The following is a 20435-nucleotide window of genomic DNA, read 5'->3' on the forward strand; positions in this document are numbered from 1 at the left end:
ATCTGTACTCCACCAAAAAGCAGAGTGTGAACCGAGTCCTCAGTGCAAGAGTTAGGAGGTGATCCCAGGAATCAGGAATGGGTGAGAAGAAAAGGAAGAAAAAACCAATAAAATGTGCATTATTGAGCTAATGACATCTGTGCGCTACTGTGCTCATTTCCTCTGGCAACTCTCTGAGGTGTCGCGTAGAATACAGCTCAGAACTGTCCCTCAGGGTGTGAGGCTGGAGCCTTTTCCACTGACGCCTGTCACTGCCCAGTTGATCCCTTCAGGGCATTAAGGTTCCTGAACTTCTGGGTGGCACACAGGTCGAACAGCCTTCCCTTTGTGTAGAGCCGAGTCAGACAAGCAAAGAGACCCTGTGGTCTTTGAGGTGGCATGCTGGCAGCTTGCCTGCAAGTTTCAGCTACCCCAGGATCCGGGGAGGGGGGTTGCTGAGGGGATATGGTGTCCACCACGGATGTCTGCTAGACTCAGAAACTAAGGTTGAGTGAAAAAAAGGAAGTCACAGGGAATTACGTACAATGTATTACATTTTTACAAAGTTCAAAGATAAATAAAGATATATACTGCATTATTAAGGATACAATTATGGATATTGTGCATATGCAGTTATGGATGTTATGAAAGCAAGACAGGCAGGAAAGGGTTTATCACATGTTGGGAGACAGTCAGCAAGTCTGCCAGAAAGCACATGTCAGGGTGCAGCTGGAGATAAAGGTAGTGAGGTAAGGAAGGTGGTTCATTGGTGGGTGTCTTTGAAACCAATCTTCAATTTTACTCTAATATGGAAAGCAAAGGGCAGCGAGCTTGTGAGAAGGAACGCGACAGGATGGAAATATATGGAAGGGAATCACTCCGCCTGGGAGGGGAAGGAGGCTTTGGGGCAAAGTTCCCTCGCAGCGGGTAGCACTGGGAGGTTCCCTCGCTTTTAGGGAGCCTCCTTTCTGCTCTGTTCCTTTATCAGGGGCGGACAGGCAGGGTGTGGCTGGTTGGTGTATAGGAGGCAGCTAGAGGGGAGTGTGTGGGGCCGGAGAAGCCCCTGGCTGAGGGCTGAGGGCTGAGGCCTGAGGCCTGAGGGCTGAGGGCTGAGAATAAAAGATGAACTCTTCCCAGGCTCACCTCAGCCCTACCTGATGCTCCTGCCTGAAGCCTGATCTCCGTGGATGGACGGAGGGAGCATTCCCAGCTTGGAGACTCCAGGTCTGCTGGTGCGGGACAAAGGGCCCCTGATTCCAAAGGTGGTGAGTCCTCCCTCTCTCTCCTCTTCATTCTCCTTAGTCCTTTGACTTTCTCAGGATCCTCAAGTTTGTTGGAGAAACTGTTCCCTTTCTCCTTACTCACAAGTACGTTTTAGAAGACAAAATGGGGCAAGTGGAAATGAGCATAAAAGGATGAGGGACAAGGGGGCTGGATGGGTTTTGTCTAAAGATTCTCACTGAAAAAAAAAAAAAGATTCTCACTGAAGTAATATTGTTATCATTATTATTACAGCTGTCATGTATTTAGTCCTTCTTATTAGCCAGGTCCTATGCTCTGTGCATCTAGACCAATCATTTGTAGATTTGAGGAGTCTTCTTAGCCTGCTTGGGGTTGTCAAGGGAACTTCCAGTGCGTGGTTTTTTGTGTTTGTTTGTTTTGTTTTTTCTGATTTAGAAGGTTTTGAAATTAAACTCTTTAAAACTTAAACGTAAAATAAATAAAGAAATAAATAAAACTTAAACGTAAATGGGTGCCCGGGGACAACATATTTCCAACATGTGTAGTAGAAAGAAAATTGTTGCTATGTGAAGAATTTTGCAAACCGTTAAAGAGACAGATGCCCACATAAAAAAATGGACAAAGTATTTAGATAACTGACAAAGTCCAAATAATAAGTAATCAAAAAAAAAAATAAATTAAAACAAAACACCATTAATTCTTTTAAAAGAGATACCATTTGGGGTACTTGGATGGCTCAGTCAGTTCAGTGCCCGACTTCAGCTCACGGTTCGTGGGTTTGGGCCCCGTGTGGGGCGCTGTGCTGACAGCTCAGAGCCTGAAGCCCGTTTCAGATTCTGTGTCTCCCTCTCTCTCTCTGCCCCTCACGCACTCACACCCTGTCTCTCTGTCTCTCAAAGTATGAATAAAAACATTAACAAATTTTTTACATAAATAAAAAATAAAAGAGATACCATTTTGCTACTCATTAAAATAACAAAGATTCTTTTAAAAACATGAAGCCATGTGATGGCAATCTTGTAGGGAAACAAGCAATTTCCTCACTTCGGTAAATTGATATGACCTTTCTAAAAGGCAATTTGGCAGTGCAAATTAAAAGTCTCTCTATTTTAAAGATGGGAACCTCAAGGCCTAAGAATTTAAGTGACTTGCTTAAAGTTACAAAGTCAACAGTTAGTTAGGGACTAAACCAAGATTAGGGCTCAGACTTCTAACTCTGGCCCTCCAGGTCTTATCTGGTAGTGATGCTTAATACAGCAATGTGTTGGAAAACAACCTAAATATCCTACAATATAGATTTACTTTAAAAATTCTCGAATATCCATGATATCCGTGGCACATAAGTCATTAAAAGAATATTTGATGGTATGGGAAAATGCACATAATGTAGTGGTTAGGGAACATGACAGATATCAGCAGCATATATGGTATGGTCCAATTTTTTAAAAAAAGTTATATACATGCATGGAAAAAAAATTGATGAAATATATCTCTGGGTGGAGAGATTTCAGATGATTTAAAAGTTTTAGGGGCACCTAAGTGGCTCAATCGGTTGAGCATCGACTTTGGCTCAAGTCATGATCTCATGGTTTGTGAGTTCAAGCCCCACATTGGGCTCACTGCTGTCATTGCAGGGTCTGCTTCGGATCCTCTGTCCCCCTCTCTGCCCCTCCCACATTCGCCCTTGCTCTCTCTCTCTCTTGAAAATAACATTTAAAAAAATGGACACTTAAAAAATAAATTTAAGGGGCGCCTGGGTGGCGCAGTCGGTTAAGCGTCCGACTTCAGCCAGGTCACGATCTCGCGGTCCGTGAGTTCGAGCCCCGCGTCAGGCTCTGGGCTGATGGCTCGGAGCCTGGAGCCTGTTTCCGATTCTGTGTCTCCCTCTCTCTCTGCCCCTCCCCCGTTCATGCTCTGTCTCTCTCTGTCCCAAAAATAAATAAACGTCGAAAAAAAAATTTTTAAAAAATAAAAAAAAAAATAAATAAATAAATTTAAAATTTTTACCTATTTTTTTGATAATTTCCAGATTTTCTATGGGATAGAAAAAGCAATATATTTTATTTAATAAAAACTTTTAAAAAACGGCTGAAATGCCATGGGGCTCTTCTGGATGTGAGCTGGAGCTGGCTGACTGGCAGGTGACTGGCAGGGCAGGAAACACTCATCCCAGAGGGCAAGTGTGACGGGCTCACAGAGTCTAAGAGAAGTTATAGCCACGACCAGGGAAGATAGGAAAGATGGCTTTTAGTTCCTTGAAGTTGGATAAGCACAAAGCAAAAGTTAAAGTTCAGGTATAGGAATGAAAAAATACCTAATTAGATTAACAATGTGTTTGGGGGACCTGCTGTACTATGGGGGGACTCATAGCAGAGGTAGTACCGAGAGAGCCGGTGATGGAGGATTCCCATGCACTGTCTGTTCGCCCTTTTATACTTTCAGTCTTTTTCTTCTACTCTGTCCCCCTTCTACCATCTTTTGTTTCTCCTCCCGATCTTACTTAGATTTCTTCTCCCCATCTGACTTGGAAACGTACATTGAATCCCCTGGTTCTCCTTCAGCACCGCTCTGCCCTCTGAAGGCTCTCAAAATTACAATCTGGCTAATCCTGCTCTTCGTAATTTTGTAAATGTAGGCATCAAGTTTCCAAATTAAGTTATTTCTAGCAAAGAACTGCAAGACAAACACTCGATATATAATTTTTCCTTTTCATCGTATACTGGAGTTAGAAAAGCTCCATCTATGGGGCGCCTGGGTGGCTCAGTCGGTTAAGAAAAGCTCCATCTGGGCGCCTGGGTGGCGCAGTCGGTTGAGTGTACGACTTCAGCCAGGTCACGATCTCGCGGTCCGTGAGTTCGAGCCCCGAGTCAGGCTCTGGGCAGATGGCTCGGAGCCTGGAGCCTGTTTCCAATTCTGTGTCTCCCTCTCTCTCTGCCCCTCCCCAATTCATGCTCTGTCTCTCTCTGTCCCAAAAATAAAAAAATAAAAAAAACAAAAAACAAAACAAAACAAAAAAAAAACGTTGAAAAAAAGAAAAGCTCCATCTAATCAAAATCCCTTAATAAGTGAATTTATTTTTTGCCAAATTTAGTTTTGTGTTATGTCTTTTTATTATTTTATTATGCTTTATTAATAAGTTAGGAAATAGAGATGAGAAAAAATTGTCTATATTTCCAACACCTTAATTAATTTTAATGTTTTTAATGTTTATTTATTTTTGAGAGAGACAGACTGTAAGTGGGGAAGGGGCAGAGAGAGAGGGAGACACAGAATCTGAAGCAGGCTCCAGGCTCTGAGCTGTCAACACAGGACTTGAACTCACGAACTGTGAGATCATGACCTGAGCCAAAGCTGGATGCTTAACTGACTGAGCCACGCACGTGCCCCACTAACACCTTAATTATGAATATTCATATTTTATAGGACTTCCTCTCAACTCCTTTCTTACACACTCTTTAGTTATAATCATTGTAAATATGTTATTTTGTATTTTGATTTTAACACATCATTGTTACTTTGAAGCTAATCATTTGAAACACAGGCTTGATGAACCATAATTTACTTAGTCATTTCCTTATTGATGTACCTATAGATAGTCCAGTTTTTCACTTTTATAAACATACTGCTGAGATCATGTGACCTTTTATATTTAAGATTCTTTTCTTAGAGTAGATTTCCAGAATATTTCTTACTGAATCAAAGGCAAATACATTTCTTTTTTTTTAATGTTTTATTTATTTTTGAGAGACAGAGAGAGATAGAGTGTGAGTGGGGGAGGGGCAGAGAGAGAGGGAGACACAGAATCGGAAGCAAGCTCCAGGTTCTGAGCTGTCAGCACAGAGCCCAACGTGGGGCTCGAACTCTCGAACTGCAAGATCATGACCTGAGCTGAAGGTGGATGCTTAACCGACTGAGCTATCCAGGTGCCCCCAAGTAACGTTTCTTTACCTCTTGTTCCTTCCCAACTTACAATGAATTCAGCAAATGTAAGTGAATCTCCTATTTTCAAGACAGGAGACTCAGGGCCTAAGAGTTTAAGTGATTTGCTCAAAGTTATAGAGTCACATAGTCAGTTAGGGACCAAGACAAGACAGAAACCAAGGCATCTGACTCCAGCCCTCAGTTCGCTAGGTCTACTAGCTTTTCTTTTACCATTTGGCTTTATTTAGCCTTAGATTCTTGGGAATTTTCCCGTTGGCTTACTCTTTGCTCTTCTCAGATGAGATTATGCATGAAAGTCACATCTTTAATAAAAAAAGCTAAGACCTTACATTACACTTGTCACCCTCTACCCAACAACAGAATACACACTTAAAAAAAAAGACACATGAAATATGTGTCTCCTTTGCCTAACTTCTCTATTCAGTTTCTGAGTAGCTGGTAACCTGTGGGAAAGTGGGGGGGATAGAGGGGGGGAAAATGTCCTAATTGTCATCCTAACCTCAGTGTGTCTTAGTGCTGTGTTGCCATTTGCAACCCTAGGGGATTAGAGATGGATATTACATGCGTCGTGACTGAAAAACAAAAACAAATGAAACAAAAACAACCCTAAAGCAGTGTGCTGTTTGCCATGAGAGAAACAGAACTGGAAATTCGTTCAAAGCTTAAGTCCATCCTCCGTTTTTCCTCCCCCCTTTGATGGCCCCACCTCCTCCAAGTCTCTTTTGCCCTATTCCAAGACATTCCGGGACCTGACCTGAGGACTTCTACAAAAACCCTCCTCTTTAGAAAGGATTTGAAATCTTGGGGAGAATTCAAGAGACATTATCTCTTCCCTGGAGTGTTTTTTACCTTTAAACTTCATCCCCGGTTGTGGCATGAAAAGGTTTGGTTCCCGCTAAAGGAATTTCAGGCAGTCGCAAGTAGGTGGGGAGAGTTTTATAGTAGGGAATCCTCTAGGGTGTCCTTTTGGTTAATGCACAAGATAATTTAGTAATAACAACTACAGCACTTTTATTGAGCACTTTTTCTGCCAGGCATTTGCGGCAAGTGCTTTCCATGCATTATCTCCTTGCATCTGGGAAGAAGCTCCCCCCTTTATAGATTAAACACTGGAGGCCCACAGATTTTAAACAATATTCCCAGGGACACGGAGCTAGTACCTGAATGGAGCTAAGACTTGAATCCACTGTGCATGGAAGGGCAACTGTGAAAGGGCCAGCAACAGGCCCTTGCCAAGCCTGGCTTGAGACACTAAATGCTAGAAGAAGCCTATATTCTGGTGTGCACCTGGTTAGTTCCGGGTGTAAGTTCTTGTTTCTCCAGACCCCTGCCTATGCCTTCGAAATCACACTCAGTGTCTCAGCCTCCCTGTCACCATGGCCCTCAGTCACGGCTTCCATGTTGAGCACTTACCTCCTCCAATCCTCACAATAATCCTGCAAGGAGGCACAGTTATTATACCCATTTTAAAGATGGAGAAGCAGAGCCTCAGTCACAAGGTTACTCAGAGAAGTTAAGTCACGAGTTTCCATGGAGGTAAGTAGCCAAGCTGGGCTGTGGGATTCGAGTGCTTGCTGTGCGGCTGGTGCCTGCGCCCCCACCTCCTCCATTGTCCCCGTTCCCTCATCAAGCTCACCAGCCCTTTCTGGTGTCTCCCTGTGTCTGTCCTCTTAGTTCGGATGGAGATGGCAAGCTCCTCGGGCGCCTGGCTCTCCGGCTGCCTCGTGGCACTCGTGTTCCTCTGCCTGCCCATGCGTGTGTCAGGTAGGAGTTTGTGAACCTCTTCCCGTGTCCGGGACGTCTGCGGGAAGGAGACCCAAGCGCAAGGGGGCCTTATTTCTTCTCGCGTTCATTTCTTCCCCCCCCCCGCCCCCCCAGTCCTCTCCCAGGCCCTTCCCAGGCCCTGCCCTTCCCCAAGACGTCCCCTTCGTCCATGGCACAGCTCCTGCGCTCCCATCCCTCCCAGACGCCCTTGTCCCTTTTTTGTCCGCACCGCACAGGGGACACCGGCAACTTCCACCTGGCCCCGCTAGGGGGCACAGCCGAGCTGCCCTGCCCGCTCGCCCTGTGGCCGGTCACCGTGCCCACCGCGGTGACGTGGCTGCGGTCCCCACACCCGGACCGCTCCCAGGCGGTGCACGTGTTCCGGGACGGGAAAGACCGGGAGGAAGGCGTGATGCCGGAGTACAAGGGGCGAACGGCCATGCGGAGGGACGCCCGAGAGGGGAGCGTCAGCCTGGAGATCCGCCAGGTCCGGCTGGAGGACCGAGGGCAGTACCGATGCCAGGTCCAGATCGGAAACCTGACTCGAGAGGGCACCGTGACCCTGCAGGTGGCTGGTTAGTCATTGTCCAAGGGGGACTGAGGTGCCCCCAAGATCTGAATCGTGGGGTGCAGTTACCCCAGGGGCGGATTGGAGAAGGTATGAGGATGAAGCCAGAGACTGTCTCACCCCGTGGGGAGGAGGATGAAGGTGGGGAGAGGGTGGGCATGCACGTGCCGTGAGCAGCCCCTGCTGCCCCCCACCCCGGAGACCGTGGGAAGGGGGGGAGGGCTCCCGCGGGGACCGCGCCCCCACGGCCAGGCATCTCTGTTCCCTGTCCCCCTCCCAGTTGTAGGCTCTGACCCTTACATCCACGTGAAGGGCTACGACGCTGGATGGATCCAGCTGGTGTGCAGGTCGGCGGGATGGTTCCCAAAGCCTTGGGCCGAGTGGAGAGACCCTCAGGGCAGGGTGCTTCTATCGCTGTCAGAGGCCCATTCCCTGGAAGCTGGGCTCTTCCGGACAGCGGTGTCCAGCAGAGTCAGGGACAGCACGCTGGGGAACGTGTCCTGCACCTTCCGCAACTTGGCCCTTGGCCAAGAGAAGACGGCAGCCATGGTCATAGCAGGTAAAAGCTGGGGCCATAAATGGGCTTGAAGCCCCTGGTGAAAACTCCTACCTTAGTGGAAACCTTATAAAGAATTTTCACATTTTTTTTTAAATTCTAAGAGTAACACATGTTTGCAGTAGAAAACTTGAAAAAAAAAACGAGGAACATTTTAAAGAAACCAACAAATGACCTATAATGTCATAAATTAGAGAGAACTGCTAACATTAAAAAAAAATTATGTATTTTGAGAGAGAGAGAGAGAGAGCACAAGGAGGGGGAGGGGGTGAGGGAGAGGAGAGAGAGAAACCCAAGCAGGCTCCATGCTGTCAGCACAGAGCCCAATGCGGGGCTGGATCCCAGGAACCATGAGATCATGACCTGAGCGGAAATCAAGAGCCCAACGCTTAAGGGACTGAGCCACCCCAGGGGCCCTGGGGCATTTCTTTCAAGACTGTCTTGTGTGCGTGTATCTCTGAGTGCGTATGTCTTTGCACGTATGTAATTTTCTACCTGGTGTCTTCTTCCTTTCCACTTCTAATGTCATGAGCATTTTCCACCCATGTCCTTCAGTAGTTCTCTGCAACATGATCTTTAAGGGCTACATAGTACTTCATTGTGTGGTTATAGCTGAATAAAATTAATCGAAGCCCTATTTCTGGACATCTGGATGGTTTCTAATTTTTCCTCCTATTATAATGAGTGGTGCAGTGGACACCTTTGCACATATTTTGGCAAGTGACTTTGATTATTTTCTTAGAATGTGTTTCTAGAAGTAGAATTGAGGGGTTAAAGGGGTATGAACCTTTTAAAGATCCTTGAGACATGGAGGCCATGTGGCAGAGCAGAGTGGTTTTAGAGCCCAGAAAGATAGACTGTGGCCTGGGGTCCCGAGTAAGCAAGGGTCATGACCTCTGCCCCCTCCCTTCTCTTACTATTGCCACTGCCTCTCACTGAGTGCTAAGTGCTTTACCTGCCTATCCCTTTCTTTATTTAAACAAAAATTTTTAATGTTTATTTATTTTTGAGAGAATGAGAGAGAGAGAGAGAGAGAGGGATCTGGGGAGGGGCAGAAAGAGAGGGAGACACAGAATCTGAAGCAGGCTCCAGGCTGAGTTGTCAGCACAGAGCCCAGTGCAGGGCTCAAACTCACAAACTGCAAGATCATGACCTGAGCCGAAGTTGGAGGCTTAACCGACTGAGCCACCCAGATGCCCCTATTTATCTATTGTTTAATTTTTTTAAGTTTATTTATTTTGAGAGAGAGAGAGAGAGAGAGAGAGAGAGAGAGAGCAAGAGAGCAGGGGAGGGGCAGAGACAGAGGGAGAGAAATAATCCCAAGCAGGCTCTGCCCTGTCAGCACAGAGCTCGATGCAGAGCTGGAACTCAGGAACCGTGAGATCATGACCTGAGCCAAAACCAAGAGTCAGATGCTTAACTGACTGAGCCACCCAGGTGCCCCATGATCCTTTTAAATCTCCCAACAACCCAGTGGAACAAGGATTATTATCATCTCTATTTTACAGATGGTAAGCCAGGCTTGGGGAGGCTCAGTCTCTCGCTCAGGGTCACATAATGTTGAGTGAGGTCTCGCATCCAGCCTAGGCTCTCCACCACTTGTCACGGAGCCTCTTCTGCTCTTTTTTTCTTCTTTCCTTTCTCCTTTCTTCCTGGCTAGGCTTTAGTCTACTGCTGTAGCACCCCAGAATCTGTTCTGTCCCTGCTGCTAGGGCTCAGGGCAAAGATGTCACTGACTGTTGTTTCACTTGACAAGGAGGCAGGTGGGTACTCATGAGAAGAGTGGAGGTGGCCCCTGAGGAAGTACCTCCTATCCTCCAAAGTCCCCAGATAATGGTTTCATATAAGGCAGCACGAGGTTGTGGTTGAAAGGCTGAGTTTAACCCACTGTCTTTGGGCGGGAGCATCAACACCACTCCTAAGAGTCGAGCATCTCACTTTAAAGTTGTCCCCGGGTCATCCAGGGTTGGAGTTACTGAGAGAAGCAAAGACACTCACCTGTCTTGGCCGGAGGTCTCTCCCTAAACTTGATGGAGACGGTTGGGATGTGCCTGAGCCGCCTGCCATCTGAAGTGGGGCTCTTTGAGGGTGGTCATTGGCGGTTTCTGTTTCAGCCCCATCTCCAGGGAAGATCTCCTCCTCAGCAATGGCTCTTGCTGTGATCCTGCCTTTCCTGGGGCTTCTCATCATGGCAGGCGTTTGCCTCATTTGGAAGCAAAAAAGATCCAAAGGTAACTAAGTGGTAAGGGAGTCCCGGCCGAGACTGAGAAGTGGGACTGAGGCTTCTCTAGGAAATGGCCGGGAGGAAGTAGACGTGGACATGAGTTTTCCCTAGGTTGCAGACCCTGCAAGCTGGCTGAGAGCAAACTGGTAGAGCCATGCTGTGGGACTCACATTGCAGAGAGGGTCAAAGAAACTGCAGAAAGCTCCTGGGCAGAGCTGTGAATTCTCATCTTCTGATAAATTAGGAAAATACTGATCATGCCAGTCTTCTAATTAATTAAGAAATGCAGTGCTATCCATTAGATAAAACCCCTGTGAATGTGGTTGAATTTCATAGGATCTCGGGGTCACAAAGGATCCTGAAAGTCGTATAAGCCAACACTCCTTTCCCCATCTGATGGTTTGAAGATCTCTAATCCTTTCAAATAGTCACACACCCACAGGGACGAGGAGCAAAGTCCTACTCAGACAGCTTGCGTGGGCCATCTTTGGACAACCCTGCCTACTAGAAAAAGTCCTTCCTTTAACTGAGCTGACACATCTTTCTTTCTTCCAGAGAAGCTTCTCTATGAACAGGTGGTGGAGGTAGGTAAGTGTCTTGAGCTTGGTGGGGATGTTACTGTGTTTTATTGGTTTTGTGCTCCCAATGACCACTGATTTAAATTGTGCACCTGAAAGTCCCAACATCTGATGTCCTGGTGGCAGGGGTGGTGGGGGGTCTATACCTGCCATTTCCAGCTTTTGCAGACTCTTACTTGTCACAGCTTGCCTTCCAGTATGTTTGGTGGTTTTTGTATGTGAACTCATTCCTTGGTCTTGCTCTCCACTCCTGTGGGAGTCATGTAGATCTAACGTGGGGGAAGCTTTTTTTCGTTCAACAATTAGTAATTGTCTCTGAAGCACCCCAGACCATACTGGAGGCTGGGGACACAATGGTGAGTAAAAACACACACAGTCTGTGCCTTCTTGGGGCGTTCAGTCTAATCAAGGAAGCATATGTGAATGAAATGATTATACAAACAAATTGTGCACAGATGCCACAAGAGGGAGTTCTAAGGGTTGTAAAGACTGTAACCAGGAGGAACCAACCAAGCTTCAGGGACAGGAGAGGGGGGCCCTGAGGAAGTGATGTGTGATCTGGAAGACAGACAGGCTGGAGGGAAGAGGGAATAGAAAACCATGTGCAGCAGAAGGAACAGCATGTGAAAGAAACACAGTGTGGAAATGAGGCAAAGATGACAGAGGATGAGGCTGTGGACTTAGCAGGGGTCAGCCCAGGTGACGCCCTGTAGATCACGTGAAGGGTTTTGGTCTTTCCTATCAGAGCAGTGGTAAAGCAGTGAACCAGGCAATCTTGGCCAGAATTGTGCTTCGAGAAGCTCTCTCCGGCTGCAGTGTTGAGAAAGGACCAGAGGGAGCAATGGGACAAGATGTGGGGGCAGGTTGGGGGGCACCACTTCTGTCATCCAGATGAGAGATGGTGAGGGCCTGGGTCAGGGAGGTGGAGGTGGAGACAGGGAGGTTCAAGAGCAGGTGAACTCAATAGGCATCGGGGACCTTCAGAGTAACGGCACAGAATCTCATTTACTTTTCTTTCTCTAGAAAATCTTCTCTCAGACCACGCAAAAGAAAAAGGTAATTATATGTGTAGAATAAAGAGTAGGGAACAAATAACAAAGAACATATTCTTTCTATTTCTACATGAATGCTGACAGTCTATGATACATACTTTATACACACGCGCACACACACACACACACATTTTCCATTAATATTATTGGAATTCACTTTCCAATATCAAGGGGTTATAGGGCCGGTGGCCATGGTGAGGGGGTGCACTTGATCAGCATTCACGGGTCTGGATTGGCCTGAGGTCCCTGCACCAGCCTTTCTGTCAATCACTGAAAAAGAAGGTCTGTTTACTATTTAGAAAGGTGTTATTATGGTCATGTGGGGTGTATGAAAAATCTGAGGAATCCATATAACTTTTGCACCGAGAGAGGCGGTATCATACGATGGGAGGGTCACGGGCTCTGGAGTCAGCGACTGGGTCAGTGATACCTGGCTCAGATCACTGCTCTGCCACTTACCGGCCTTAGACAAGGCACTTAACTGCTCTGAGCTTCAGTTTTCTCATCTGTAAAATGGGGACAGTAAGTCCCCTCACCTGATTGTTTTCAGGACTCAACTAGACAAAACTTCTTATTACAAAGCCTGGTACTCCTTTTTCTTCCTGCCATTTCATCTTCATTAATCGAGTGTCTGCTGTAAGCCACTGAGCATAAAAGTTAGACACTCAGGGCACAAACAAACAGGGGCTATGCCCTTAAGGTCTTGCTGGGAAGACAAGTCACTGGACCAGAAATGGCTCTATGTGCACCGATTTCAGCATCTCCTCTCCTCCCTGCTTACATCTCCTCCAAGGCGATGGAAGTGTGGGTGCGTGCACAACTCAGGGATGCTATGGCTGCTCTGTTCAAGAGCGGAAGGAACGGTGGTGTAGTGGGGCTGACCTCTGATTGGGAGCCAGACGGATGTGGGTTGGAATCCTGCCTCCTCGGCCACTTACTAGCCTGGTCACCTGGGCAAATTTCCACCTCCCTCTGAGCCTCAGACAACTACTCTATAAAATGGGGATACTAATTGTATGCACCTCACATGGTGGAGGGGGTTCAGTGCCCACCTCGTTATGAGAACAGGACACAATAAATGGAGACTGTTAGTAGTGGGAATAGTAAAAATCAACCATAAGCTCCTTGGGGGCTGTATTGTATTCGGTTTCACTGCCCAAGTGCCTAATGCCTAACACATGCCCCGCCCTTAGCACAGGGCCTGGCAGTGAACTCGAACGTGTAACTTTAGTTCTCTGGCAAGGCCAGTGCTAGGAGAAAATGTGGGCTGGATGGCACCTCCAGATAAGCCACAAGCACAGTAGTCTCAGGAGCTTACAGTTTATGTCCCGAGACCTGGGATCTCCAAATTTACCAATCTCTGCAGTTCTTCAGGGGAGTTACTGTCGAGAACAATACGAGCCAACAAGCCAATGCTATAGGCCTCCTGCTGGACACCATAGCTATTATAAACAGTAGGTTATAGAAGGAGGGCAAGGGACACACCCGTGTACACACAGTCACAGACGTACAGAAACACTCAGACAGAAAGAGAAAAGGAGCCGGGCAAAAAGGGAAGAGAAGGGAGAAACCGAAGTTCTGGGCAGCCTGGGTCACTGGGGAAAGTGGCGCCGCCAGGTTCACGGGTCTGAGCTTTGAGAGATGTGACTGGATTAGGGGCCGACAGGATGGTCATCGCCCCCTTCGCTGTAGGGGACGGAGCCATGAGCCTTCCCGCGTGCGTCCCAGGGATAAAGTGGCCACATGTGTTCACTTGTGCCTTTTTCTGTTTGTTTGTTTTAGGAAGGCTCCATAAAGTGCTCAGTAAGTTCTGCTCCTCACCTGTGGCTCAAACCTCCTTCTGCTGACATCTTTGCTCTAGGATGAGTGTCTCAGTTTCACTCGTTGGGGCAGAAGAGGGGGGCAAGGGTACTTGAGGCCCTGGGGGCTGGGGATATACTGGCTCCCACAGCCCTCTTTTCTCAACTATTCCCTGTTCCTCTTTCCCGCATAACTGTTATCCGGTCTCTATGCGGGAACCGTTTTACCGGGAAGAGCTGTACCTCCCAAAGGGGAAGCCGCCTGGAAGACCCCCTTTGATCACCTAGGGGGGACATTCCCTTAGGTGGGATCCAAAGCATGTGCATCCTCTTTAAAGTGAACGTGTGGAGAAGTGGGTCTCCCCCACTTCACGAACGAGAACCTCTTTATAACAAAAAAAGTCTTCAGGCACGTGACGTGTCTATTTTATTTTACACTGAGGAAACATACAGAAGAAAATCTAGTGGAAATTCGGTGGTAGTTTCAAGTGAACTGATATTTTAGGCTTCTCCCGCAACATCTACAAATGTTGATGTTGTCGTGACCTGTGTGTAGAAGATGTGTTATTACTTGGTCTGCCGGGAAGTTGTGGGGGCCGCAGGAATTTGGTGACCCTCTGCGGTGTCTCTGGGGCGCGCTGGCCCACGGCTGGGGGCCCGCTGCTCTTGCCGGCCCTGTCACTGGGGAAGCTCAGGGCATTGCTCCCCAGGATCTCATGTGGGGGTGTGGTTGGGATGGGACCGCAGCATTCTGGGCAGGTCGACGCCCTTGTTCTGATTGGTCCAACTGTGTTTCTTCTTTAGAGACCCTCCGGAATGAACTGAGTAAGTGTCCCACGTGCTTATAACTCCTGTATCACCTTGTCTCCTGTGGATTCTGTGTTTCCAGTGATAGCTCACCCCCTGGTTTCTTCTTTTATTAGAGTTGAAGAGAGCTGCAGCGAACTCAGGTGAGGTACACTTTCCCTGCATTTGACCCCCAAGCCCCAAGACTTCCCCATTTCTCTGTCCTTAAACTCAGGCATCCCCTTTACGTCTTCCAGGCTGGAGGAGGGCCCGGCTGCACTTTGGTAAGTCACACCAGCCAAATCATCCATATTTCAGAGCCCATTGCTCTGGTCCTGAGGAATTCAGACTGTCATTTAGAACTTTGTAAAAATCAAATCTGATTATCTGCTTATCAGTTTTGAAAAATCTTTGTGATTTTGGGGTTCACATTTAGAGTTAGAAAGTCTCCCCTCTTTGTTTTGATCTTCCTATGAGTTCTCTATGAGTTTTGAGATTTATCTTAGGTTTGTTGGTTATTCACATTTCATCTTTGTGACTTGTCTGCTCCTGTCCTGTTCTGGCTACTTTTTTTTTTTTTTTAAATGCTTATTTATTTTGAGAAAGAGAGACAGAGTGCCAGTGGGTTAGGGGCAGAGAGAGAGGGAGACACAGAATCCGAGCTTTCAGCACAGATCCCAAAATGGGGCTCGAACTCTTGAACCGTGAGATCGTGACCTGAGCCGAAGTCGGACGCTTAACCGAATGAGCCCCCCAGGCGCCCCTGTTCTGCCTACTTTTTGATTTGTGAGGATATTATTTCTATATAAAGCATACTAGTTCTTTGTCATGTTTTTCACAAATTATTTTTCTGACTTTTATTTTTCTGACATTTTCTATGTCAGACTTTCTGACTTTTATTTTTCTGACATTTTCTATTTTTCTGACATTTTCATTTTACTTTCCCTATAGTATTATTTTTTTATGTATGAACATTTTGTTTTTTATGGAGTCAAATTTATTCATCTTTTCCTGTATTGTCTCTTCCATGCTTTCAAGTTGGGGAGGTCCTTCCTATCCCACAGCTGGGCCAACAGCCAGTGCTCTTGTCTCTTTCCACACCCCTGCCACATCCTTCTTTCTCTGGTGATCAGTTTTCTTGGGGCGTGGTGATTGAGACTCTCAGAGAAGGGAATGGGTGACGCAGAAGCTCCAACAACGCGGACTACACAAAAGTTTCGCAGGCTCATCCTAAAAGATTTGCACATCTCTTTTCATTTTATTCCGAAATAGCTTGCAATCTGTTGCTGCTGTTTTAACGAGACCTGTTATTTTCACTGCTTTGTAGTCCGTATCAGTTTTCCAGCTGCTCATCCCCCTTCTATCCACACGTCTTCCTTCAGGCAGGTCTAATAGAATCGGTGAGTTGGCACTTAAGAGAACACCAGGTCACCTTGGTTGGCACTCCAGGAGCTCACAAACTCTTCTGACATTCGAGGTCCGGCTTCCTCCCATCACCTTGACTGAGTACAGATTTCACGGATTTACTCTCCAAGAAGAGCCTGTTTTCTGTACTTGGTGAAGGAGACAGGCTCACTGTGACCCTTATAGTCCACAATTTTAAGGAAGAATCCTTTTGAATCCTTTTCTCTATCCTAACATTTAGCAATAGTAATTATAAGCAATAATTTTATTTTTTTTAATGTTTACTTATTTTTGAGAGACAGAGGGAGACAGATGATGAGCAGGGGAGGGGAAGAGAGAGAGGGAGACACAGAATCTGAAGCAGGCTCTGGGCTCTGAGCTGGCAGCACAGAGCCCGATGTGGGGCTTGAACCCACGAACTGTGAGATCATGACCTGAGACAAAGTCAGATGCTTAACCGACAGAGCCACCCAGGTGCCCCATTTTAGCTGCCAAAATGAGCATCACACCCTCACTGTGTGAACTCGGCACTATCTCATGCATTAGTTCCTCAAATCTGTACAACAGCCCTACTCCCATTTTACAGAGGAAGGAACTAAAGTTGGGAGATAAACAACAAGCCCAAGATCACATAACCAGCGAGTGGCAGAGCTGGGGCATCCTAGCTGGCTACTGGATCTAACGTCAAAGCCCATGTTTATTATCATACATTAGATTCCTTTGGAACATCGAAGACAAAGGCAGTATTTCCTAAGGATTAAGGCAGCTTCACAGATGATGAAATACTTTTTCCTCTTTCTCGTAATACACCGCCAACAGACCTGGGGGACTGGAAGACAGTTTTCTTTGGTTCTAGTACTTATAGGGGAGGGAGAACCATGGACTCAAATAGACCAATGACAGTGGTCACAGCCTAGGGATTATCTTTCCCTCCAAAGCTACCCAAAGATCCCAAAGATCTCAGGGGATCTGAGACCTTGTCTTCCCCAGCCTCACCTGTCAGTGACTCTCTGCAGTGGCAGTGACCCTGGACCCGGACACAGCACATCCCAAACTCATGCTGTCTGAGGACCGGAGACGTGTGAAACTTGGAGAAAGAAAGCAGCCTGTGCCTGACGGCCCCCAGAGATTTGACTTTGTCGTCAGCGTCCTGGGAGCTGAGTACTTCACGGCGGGCTGTCACTACTGGGAGGTGTTCGTGGGAGACAAGACCAAATGGGCCCTGGGGGTGTGTAGCGAGTCTGTGGGCAGGAAGGGCAAGGTCACCGCCACGCCGGCCAATGGACACTGGCTTGTAAGACAGAGTAGTGAGAAGAAGTATGAAGCTCTCACATCCCCGCAGACCATCCTGCGCCTGAAAGAGCCCCCACGGTGTGTGGGGGTTTTCCTAGACTATGAAGCTGGAGTCATTTCCTTCTACAATGTGACCAGCAGATCCCACATTTTTACTTTCACCCACAGTTTCTCTGGCCCCCTTCGCCCTTTCTTCGAGCCTTGCCTTCATGATGGAGGGAAAAATACAGCGCCTCTAATCATTTGCTCGGAACTCCAGAAATCAGAGCCATCAACTGTCCCCAAGCCAGAAGAAAAAGGCCAGGCTAATGGAGACGTGGCCATGAAGGTGGACCCTTCCTTACTCCCCCCTCAAGCACCGGAGCCTTCCCCACTCAGGGATATGATCCTGCCCTGGCCTTCTGACATTGGCCCTGCCCTTCAGGGGCTCAAAGTTCCTTCTTTTTAGGGCTGTGCCTCATTATCTGCCCCCCTGAAGGTCCGGCACCGGGCCCTGCATTTTAGGCTCCTGGCCCAACACCTGATTCTGAAACATCTCATCTCCTTTCCCCAAATCTAAACCTTGTGATTTCTGTTCAAATCACCTTCCTCCCAGGGCTCAGTTCTAAACTCTGTCATCCTTCTGGGGACTTAAAGTTCCCACTGCCCTGGAAGAATTCTTGAAAACCAGACGAACAATCACATTAAGTTTAGGTGGTGATGGTGAATGTGTGTCACCAAGATACAGGTGTTCTCTACTCGAGGGGCTATTTATAGAGGAACTTCACTCTACTTCAGCTTGCTCTTGACCTCTTAGTCATGAAGTTATGGTGCCCAGTCCCTGACTTTTCTCTGATCCCCTCCAGAATGGCGTTTCTTCTTTTCTCAGGGCAGGCCTCTAGCTCCCAAAGTCAGCTTTTTAAAAGTAAACATTTTTTGGGTCACACACTCTTCCTTCTTTCTTCTGGAACAGGGGGTAGGTCAGCTAGAGGGGTAAAACAGGCCATCCTTTCTTTTCTATTTCCTTGATGCTTTTTTGCAGCATAGTGTCCTGACATCCAGAGCTAATGTACATGTTTTCAAAGCTAACTTACCTATTGATGATAACCAGGTATAAGAATTTTAAATGAGGTAGCTATAATCCCCAAAAGACTGCAGAGTACAATCACGGAGCTGGGACACACAGCTTCAAACACAGCAGCCCAGCTGTGTGTGTGACCTTGAAAAAACAGCCATGGATGAGTTCATCTGTTACCCTGGCCCTTTTGAATCTCCTCCCGGGATTTAGAGAGGCCCAGCCAGAAAAACGGTAGTTTTAACCACAAAGGTAGAGACATTTTTTTTTCCTGTAAGACCATCATTCTGGTAGACTTGACTACTTGTGTGGCAAACAGCCTCTTAGGTCAGAGAGTATTGATTTCAAATAGGAAGTCGGTAGACCATGTGTGAGGATAAAATAATGAGCCTCATTTTTTGGTGTGGATTGCAGAAAGAAGCCTATTCACTTTCAAGTCACTCCACAAAGGTGATCTGGCCTCTTTGTGGAGGTACTGGTATCAGTTTGCAGATGAGCACACAGTTCTACCCAACAGAAACTAGATCTTTCTGTCAGAAGTTCTCTCTGTTGGTGCTTTTAATAGTTAGGGTCCTCCAGAGAAAAATGTATTTGTGTTATCTTTACATGTATAAAGAGATTTATTCCAAGGAATTGTCTCATATGATTATGGAGGCTGGCACTTTCCAAGAGCTATCTGCAGGGTTAGTCAGCAAGTCAGAGACCCAGGGGAGCCAATGGTGTAGTTCCAGTTTCAAGGTTGACAGGCCTGAGACCCAGGAAGAACCAATATTTCCATTTGAGTCCAAAAGTAGGAAAAAAGTGGATGTTCCAGGCTGAAGACTGTCAGGCCAGAAGAATTCTCTCTTACTAGGAGAGGGTCAGCTTTTTGGTTCTATTCGGGCCTTCAACTGATTGGATGGGGCAGGCCCACATTAGGGACAGCATTCTGCTTCACTCACTCTACCAATTTAAATGTTAATCTCATCCGAAAACACCCTTCCAGAAACAGAATAATGTTTGACCAAATATATGGGCACCCTGTAGCCTGGTCAAGTTGATATATAAAGTTAACTATCACAGTGCATGGGTGAAATATTCTGTTTGCTTTTGTACATGAACGAGAAGTTGTGGGGAAAGGCTTTGGACTGGTAACAGACAAGCACATTATGGGATTGGTTTTTGAACAACCTTGAATTCACCCAAGCAAGCTTTAACCACAGTTAGAAATAAAGCCACAGTTTTATTTCTGATCTGCCTTCTCAGTATTTTATTTATATCAATTTATAAGCAATAGTGTGTGTGTAGGATTTATATTTCACTCACTCATATTCAGTTTCAAACATACTTTCCTGAATATCCTAATCTAATTCCCATTGTTCACACTGGCTGCACCCAAGAGAATTTACCAGCTGGAAAGAGAACTGACATTGTGGAAGCAGAAGCTTTAACTCATTTAATCCTTAGAACAATTCTGCCAGGGATTTTATGGGGGAGGAAAATGGTGCTCCAAATGGCTAGGCAGTAGACCTGGTATTGTAAATCTAGATTAGCTCTGAAGACAAGACTCTTTACTCTTTGTACTGAAATACCGTGCAGATATGAGAGTATTGGATTAGGCTTTTTTTTTTTTTTTTTTTTAAGTAAAACTTGGGAAAAAAAAATCCTAATCCTGGATACCTTAGAAGTTGTATTGTGTCGGATTGAGGAATGCCAGGTTTATCTATGTAGGACCGAGAAAAAAAAAAAAAAAAAAAATCCCTGTGCAGGAGCGTTGGGAGACCCAGAGACAGCTCCTTGCACAGGAAACGTCTAACTTCTCACAAACGGATTGGGTTAGTGGATCTTTAAAATCCCTTCTAGTTCTACAATCCTTTGATTTTAAGGATAAACCTCGCATGAAGCGCGGAATTCAAGGCTTCACGGATGTCTACAGGACCAAGGGTCACCAATTCAAAGTAAAGAAGAAACTGAGTTCATGACACTTGGAGGTCATGTAGGTTAGCTCTAGGTTTTCTATTACTTCCCAGACGCGTGGTTAAAACTACGTTGGGCTTTTCTCGTGTGAGCGTAGAAGGAGATCCGACGACCTTGGAAGGGAACACGGTCTCCACTTGCTCAGTTCTAAACTTCGCAAATTTCTTCTCGGAGTCTACGCTCTTCCTCAGGACTACAACTCCCAGCAGGCTTTGTTCGAGACCAAAGCTTATTGGCG

The 20435-nt window shown here is 46.5% G+C and overlaps 1 protein-coding gene across 1 annotated transcript; it reads left to right on the top strand.

Moving 5' to 3' along the window:
- The first annotated feature begins 1061 nt into the window (after positions 1–1061).
- LOC115520799 (erythroblast membrane associated protein (Scianna blood group)) lies at positions 1062–19473 on the top strand. The gene is made up of 12 exons (XM_030325473.2): positions 1062–1244; positions 6838–6927; positions 7164–7502; positions 7776–8054; positions 10166–10282; positions 10831–10863; positions 11877–11909; positions 13688–13708; positions 14509–14529; positions 14628–14654; positions 14748–14774; positions 16911–19473. Exons 2-12 carry the CDS (start codon positions 6843–6845, stop codon positions 17633–17635), a joined length of 1707 nt encoding a protein of 568 aa, XP_030181333.1. The 5' UTR covers positions 1062–1244; positions 6838–6842; the 3' UTR covers positions 17636–19473.
- Positions 19474–20435: the final 962 nt, after the last annotated feature.

Source organism: Lynx canadensis, chromosome C1, assembly GCF_007474595.2.
Source record: "Lynx canadensis isolate LIC74 chromosome C1, mLynCan4.pri.v2, whole genome shotgun sequence".
Taxonomy (NCBI): Eukaryota; Metazoa; Chordata; class Mammalia; order Carnivora; family Felidae; genus Lynx; species Lynx canadensis.